We start from the raw sequence: 6,068 nt of genomic DNA on the forward strand, positions 1-6,068 counted from the left end.
ATTATAAAGAGGAAAGGTTTGTATGTATGTATGGTTTTCACGCATAAACTACTAGACTATAAATTTGGCACAGACAATCTTTAGACCCTGAGAAAGAACATAGGCTACCTTTTATTGCGAAATATGTACCACGGGCGAAGCTGGGGCGGACCGCTAGTATAAAATAATCTTCACGCGAAATATATGTAATACGGTCTACATTGTACATGTAATACCTTCTAACATAAGAGATTTATCTATCATCAGAAATAATGAAAATGACTTATATCATGATGAAAATATGTTGGTTGTGGATCAAACGGCATGTTTAAAAACTGATGAACAGGTTTCATTGGAATAACATATCCGTCATTGACTCCAGCATTACTGTTGTCTTGAAAATATTTTTTTCTTTCCATATATTTGTAGTTTGGTAACATGGAATGGAAGGACTGGTGGTCTATAATTGGTATTTTTGGAATCATAGAACTATTCGATCTTAGAGCCACGGGTCGTGTAGAAATTGCAGATATTGGCAATTGACTTTGTTTATCCATTGTGTTGATAAATTTTCTTTCTATGGGTTTTGTCTCAGTCAAATACGTTTTGTCTTTGTATGTTTCATTATTTTTTCCTGTACTTAACCAAGCTGTAAATCGATGAAAATTTTGCATGCTTACACCATGTAGTTCTGGCAATTTTTTAAAAACATTTTTCTCATTTTCATGCAATACAGGCTTTGCTTTAATGTTTTGGAGATTGCTTTCTAAATGTTGACTTTCTTTCGGCCATAGATTGAAATTAAGATTTTTATTGGAAGTTCTAATGTTGTTGAGATCATGTTGATTGTGCTTTATTTTTCTCTGCGCTTTTGCCATGACATTAACTATGTTTTCTATATCTTGTAAACTTAAAGATGGTTCTGTAGTTGCCATAATTGATACTTTGTTTTCAATGTTAAATAATAACTCATTACTTCTTTTAAGATAATCATAATTGTTTTTGTTTGAATTAATAAATTTAACTGGAGATCTCACAGATCTTTCCCAAAATGATTTTGGAGAATTTTCATTAAAGAAAACATGATTTTCAGTATTCTGGTTTGTTTGTTCAATTTCTATATTAACTTGTTGATTTTGTGCGTCTGCATTCCGAATGATTGAAGCAATTTGTCTTCCTAAATTCGTGTAATATGAGTCATCTGAATCACCACTACGCGAATCCTTGGGACTATTAAAATTTTGGTGTTTCATTTTGTGATATTTAGCTGGGCTATATACTTCAACGCTATCGCTTGGATTGTATTTCATTGGATTACCAGAATTGTTGAGGTTGACTCTATGTATTAGTTCACTGATATACTTAAAATCTACATTTTCAGATTTTGGGTTGTTATTAGGTTTTGATTGTATTTCATTATTTAGAGTGTCGTCAAAACCATCACTTTCCAAAAAGGAAATCTCTGTATTTTCTTCATGTTCTATTGGAGGCTGAATTGGTGCAGAATTCTTCATTTTATGGCGTAAACGTTGTAGCTAAAATAATGTGTTTTCAGTATAGATTAATAATTCTTATTCTGCCGGAGTCAGGTAACTTATAAATTTAACCATTATTAAGTTAATTTTATCAATAAAAACTTACAAGTTTCGATCGACTTCTAGACGATCCTTGCAGTGGATGACTTTTAGTAAAACTGAAACAGATATGAATAAAGTAAAGCTATGCATAATAATATTATTTGAATTAAACTATCGTACATACTGAATATGTAAATTAGTAATCTAGTAAAGACGATTAACTTATAAATAGAACTAGTTAGCGTTGTACTTATTGTTTTTATAGTATGTTAATTTAATCAATTAATTAGATTTGTTTTATTGAAATATTAATAACTATAAAATAAAAATAATTATGTAATTATACCCAGGATACGGCTCATCCATATTATGTTGCTTGAGTCTTGATGCTCTATTCTTCTTTTTGTAGCGACCAGCTCGTACCCTAAAATAAAATTTAGTAAAAATTCTTGTTTTGAACATACCAATTCATTAAAATATTTTTAAATTTACCCTTTTTCAGATACAGCTTTTTCAGTGGTACCAATATCTATAGATGTTTCAGCATCCTGTTCATCTATGGTAGAGACAGTTGTTAAAGGTTGATCTGTTGTTAGACTTGAAGGTACCGTATTCGTTGTTATACTTGAGGTAGTCGTAGTGACTGTAGCTGTTGTTGTAGTACCTCCATTTTCTTCTTGATCTACAGTGTAATCAAAGAATTTAGTTTCATGCCACTGCTGCATGTAAAGTATACTTACTTGAAGCTATTAACGTACCTGGACAGGGAAATGCGGGCACGGGTGGAACAGGGACAAATGGGTACATAGGCATAATTGGTGGTGGAGGGAGTCCTATCGGTGGATAGAACGGCGTGTCCATATTCGGTAAAAAAATAAATGAGGGCAGCGGTGGCTTCGGTTTCTTATTTATAATAACAATCTTTTTGTGACCATGCTCTTTATCATCGGTGTGTTTATCTTCTCCTTGCTCGATTTCAAACGTTCCACTGTCGTCAGATGCACTTTCGCTCGAATCGGATTCGGATTCTTCTGATGTTGAATCAAATACACTGTCATCCTCAGTAATGCGCAGTAACTTCCTTCGCATGCTTGATTTTTTTCTTTTGTCTTTTGATTTTTTTCTTTTCTTACGTGACATTTTTCTTCTGCTTATACTTTTAACTTCGAGGGGGCTAATCCCGTTTCTTCTCGTTGGAATATTATTTTCTTTTGTTTTATTGATGACTTGATTTTCGATAGTTTTAAAGAATTGGTTATATAACCAGTCGCCTAAATCATCAGCATTTTTTGTTATTTCGTCAACTTGATTGTCAATGGGATCAAGGGTTGGAACAGGTTCGGTGCTTTCAATTTCTTTGTGTGCAATTTCAGTTGGTGTAGGTTCGTTGGTTTGATAATATCTTCGGTAATTTTGGGTTAATTTAATGCTGAAATATAATTATATTTAATTTAATTAAATAAAATTGACAATCGATAAACTTCAGAAAATTATCAAGCCCGTAAAGACAATTTAAATATACTTGGGTTCACATATTTTAGAATCCGTATCAAAATAATATCCCGGGTGGCAATGGCATCCTATCACGCAACCTGGAATTTCATCTATACAATATTCAAATCTGCCGTGTTCTCCACATTCTGTAATAAATAAATAATAACGATTATTTGTGGTCCTTAAAATATAACAATTATTGTAAATAATTAATATAAGTAAGAATATATTTCTATCATTACTCACCAAATTGTCCATCGCCAATCACGCATTTAATGCCGATAAGAAAAAGTAATAACATGCTGCCTTATTTTAATTTCACCGTTGTCATTTAAACGTTTTAATTGTTCTAAATATAGTCACAAAGAAACTATGATGAAAAATGAAAAGGAAAATGAAAGCTTTTAAAATACTCAAAATATTGAATACACTTCACTTCACTTGGCTTAGCATTGAAAAGTGACGTGAACAATAGTAAAACGTTTTGTTGCCTGTAGATTACTAAACAATAGTTGAAGTACAGCTGCAGTAAAAAACAATTTTTGTGAGTGGGATAGAATACTGTTGACTTTTTCTGGTCGTCACGTTATTTATAAAATATGTACATACGGAATTTCAAATGAAAAAAAATATGACTATGTGGAATTTTTTAATGCAATTGCTGTTTTTAAACTTTTCTTTAGACCTGTTTTCTTTACACATCTTCACCCAAATCTGGAATACCTTTAAGACCCCTGCAAAAAAAGTTTTTTTTTTAATTTTATTTGAGTTCGAGATTTTTATTGGTATAATAAGAGCGGAAGTAGTTCTTATGACTTGTTTAAATTGACTTCTCAAATGTTTAAACATTTGCAATATTTATAGTATTAATAATTACTCACTTGGTGCAATCCTCCGGCAGTACACATTTATGAGTCCTGTCATCGCGCACATAAGGTTGCATACAGATGCAGCCAGGTTCACAGAACGGGTAGCAAGGTCGTAATCTTTCTCGCGGGTTGTCACACGTTATAGCAGCGCAACCCGAAAAACATGCTTCATATCTAAATAATATTAAATTAAAATAAATTATGTTTCTGTTTCGCATTAGTTATATGACGAATGGAACAAACAAAATATAAAAATATTATTACATATTTATGAGTTTACATTTACTCATTTACCTTTCATGCGGTCTTTCACAATTCATTGTAAATGGAACTTTTCTTTCACCGTCTTTGTCCCTTTAAAGATAACAAAGTATTTAAATAAATGACACGTGGGAACTGTTAAGATTAATAAAAAGAACAATAAAGTTATTTTTACGTTGGCGTGATTGCGTGGCCTGTTTCACTGCTCCTGTATCTGGACTGTAAATGTGCTTTGTCCATTTCTTCCAATTGTTTTTGATTTCCATAAGATGCACCTGCAGTGTCATATTCACCCTTTCTAATAGAACCAGGTTTTCCATCTATATCATCATAATACCTGAGGTTCTCTTGTTCGTATCTCCTTCTTTCATCCCAATCCTTGTGGTCAGGGTCAAGTGATTTTAAAAGTGCCTTTTTCCTCCAATTCCTCCTTTCATCTATAAACGAATGTCTCTTCTCCATATCATCGTAATCGTAGTTGTTTAATCTATTTCCTTCTACAATGTCATCTAAAAACATTCATAATTTTTAATACTTTTTTTGTTAAAATTAAAAATAAAATTAAAATTCATCTCTTATACGCACATAATAAGAGAGCTAATAACAACAACTTCCTCATTCTGCTCCTTATCAGTCCATAATGTGACTTACACGTTTGTGTTGGTAATTCGTTGTATGTTGAACGTAGATGTTTAGTAAAAAGGAAAAAAGAACGATTGGATACAGGAAGTTGATAATAAAACGTTGACTTTTACAGATACATTATTTTTATTTCCATCTAGATAATAATATAAAAAAATTACTTATTTGGAGAACTATACCCTAGATTTGTTTAGAAGAAATTCGGAAAGGATCGCCTTGTATCACTTTTCTCGGTTGAAGAGCTCTTATAGGCGGTGGAGCTATAACTATATTGAAATAATTTCCCATCCTTGAAATTTCTGCTGCTTTTTGTTGCTTTAGACTATTGTCAACGTGGTTGGGAGTTGGGAGGGGACCGTCATCGATGTCAAGCTCATCTGCTCTCCCGTGACGTCGTTGTGTTCTTGTGCTGTATTTCATTGGACTGGATTTGCTAGATCGTCTAGTCGGTACCGGTATTCCCATTTGTGTTCTAGAAATGTCATTTATATTTTAAAATTTTTAAATATCTTATTTTTAATAATAAATTATTAAATGATCCTGGGCCATTTAAAATGTGTTTACTTATTTATTAAGGCACCTGTGTTAGTCCAGGCAATACGTATGTAATAATATAGGTTTGTATGATTTGTAGCAAGCATATGTGGACTTATTACAACTTTCGTATTTACAATTATAAGTACTGTGGTTATTATTTAATAGATTACATACGGTGAACAATCCTGCGGCAGTACGCACTGGTGCGTGCGGTCGTCCCTCACGTAGGGCTCCTCGCACACGCAGCCCGGCTCACAGTACGGGTAGCAGGGACGCAGGTGGTTGCGCGGGTTGTCACATGAGACCTCCGCGCAGCCCCCGAAGCAGGGCTCGAACACTTCGTTGGGCCAATAACATGCTGATTGAAAATGAATATTTGTGGGGTGTTTTATTTGTTTTGTTGTTATTTATAATATTAAGTTTTATGTTTGATTGACGTTGAAGCAAACTGTACATACGAATGCAATTCTAAAAATTATATTTGTCTTATATTAATTTCATAGGGCATAGTTATATTTGTTAAACAGATACAATTAATTTAATTTAATTACCTTTTAAAATCTTATCCTCATCTCTGCAATACACTTTGAAAAAGCAAACGCTGACGAAAGCTAAAATCGTGTACGCTCTCATTATTCAAAATTTTACAACTGCTTTAAATTTCCCCTACATAGTCCACATATTTCGCTATCAGCTAGAAATGATCTCT

The 6,068-nt window shown here is 32.8% G+C and overlaps 3 protein-coding genes across 3 annotated transcripts; all 3 read right to left on the minus strand.

Annotated features, from left to right (window-relative positions):
• Positions 1–242: 242 nt before the first annotated feature.
• Positions 243–3,427, minus strand: LOC149901181 (uncharacterized). The gene is made up of 7 exons (XM_090111408.1): positions 3,297–3,427; positions 3,079–3,196; positions 2,315–2,985; positions 2,049–2,238; positions 1,903–1,980; positions 1,621–1,672; positions 243–1,514 (listed from the first exon to the last, which is right to left on the minus strand). Exons 1-7 carry the CDS (start codon positions 3,349–3,351, stop codon positions 243–245), a joined length of 2,436 nt encoding a protein of 811 aa, XP_089967534.1. The 5' UTR covers positions 3,352–3,427.
• Positions 3,428–3,744: 317 nt separating this feature from the next.
• On the minus strand, positions 3,745–4,799 carry LOC149901182 (uncharacterized). The gene is made up of 5 exons (XM_090111431.1): positions 4,766–4,799; positions 4,356–4,689; positions 4,214–4,273; positions 3,932–4,093; positions 3,745–3,784 (listed from the first exon to the last, which is right to left on the minus strand). Exons 1-5 carry the CDS (start codon positions 4,797–4,799, stop codon positions 3,745–3,747), a joined length of 630 nt encoding a protein of 209 aa, XP_089967557.1.
• A 203-nt stretch (positions 4,800–5,002) lies between these two features.
• On the minus strand, positions 5,003–5,992 carry LOC149901183 (uncharacterized). Its single transcript, XM_090111434.1, has 3 exons — positions 5,911–5,992; positions 5,534–5,717; positions 5,003–5,294 (listed from the first exon to the last, which is right to left on the minus strand). Exons 1-3 carry the CDS (start codon positions 5,990–5,992, stop codon positions 5,003–5,005), a joined length of 558 nt encoding a protein of 185 aa, XP_089967560.1.
• Between the last annotated feature and the right edge of the window lie 76 nt (positions 5,993–6,068).

Source organism: Colias eurytheme, chromosome 17, assembly GCF_061535395.1.
Source record: "Colias eurytheme isolate Ceu_HAF_F1 chromosome 17, ilColEury1 Martin Lab GWU primary, whole genome shotgun sequence".
Taxonomy (NCBI): Eukaryota; Metazoa; Arthropoda; class Insecta; order Lepidoptera; family Pieridae; genus Colias; species Colias eurytheme.

Excerpts from the sequence above, each read along its gene's own strand:
- LOC149901181 (XM_090111408.1), bottom strand. The coding sequence starts at position 3,351 with ATGTTATTACTTTTTCTTATCGGCATTAAATGCGTGATTGGCGATGGA. Across the intron at positions 1,673-1,902 it reads ATGGATGAGCCGTATCCTGG|TTTTACTAAAAGTCATCCAC; the intron begins GTATAATTACAT and ends TATCTGTTTCAG. Across the intron at positions 1,515-1,620 it reads CTAGAAGTCGATCGAAACTT|CTACAACGTTTACGCCATAA; the intron begins GTAAGTTTTTAT and ends ACATTATTTTAG.
- LOC149901182 (XM_090111431.1), bottom strand. The coding sequence starts at position 4,799 with ATGAGGAAGTTGTTGTTATTAGCTCTCTTATTAT. Across the intron at positions 4,690-4,765 it reads GTTATTAGCTCTCTTATTAT|ATGACATTGTAGAAGGAAAT; the intron begins GTGCGTATAAGA and ends GAATGTTTTTAG. Across the intron at positions 4,274-4,355 it reads GGCCACGCAATCACGCCAAC|GGACAAAGACGGTGAAAGAA; the intron begins GTAAAAATAACT and ends TTATCTTTAAAG.
- LOC149901183 (XM_090111434.1), bottom strand. The coding sequence starts at position 5,992 with ATGAGAGCGTACACGATTTTAGCTTTCGTCAGCGTTTGCTTTTTCAAA. Across the intron at positions 5,718-5,910 it reads TGAGGATAAGATTTTAAAAG|CATGTTATTGGCCCAACGAA; the intron begins GTAATTAAATTA and ends ATTTTCAATCAG. Across the intron at positions 5,295-5,533 it reads CTGCCGCAGGATTGTTCACC|AACACAAATGGGAATACCGG; the intron begins GTATGTAATCTA and ends TGACATTTCTAG.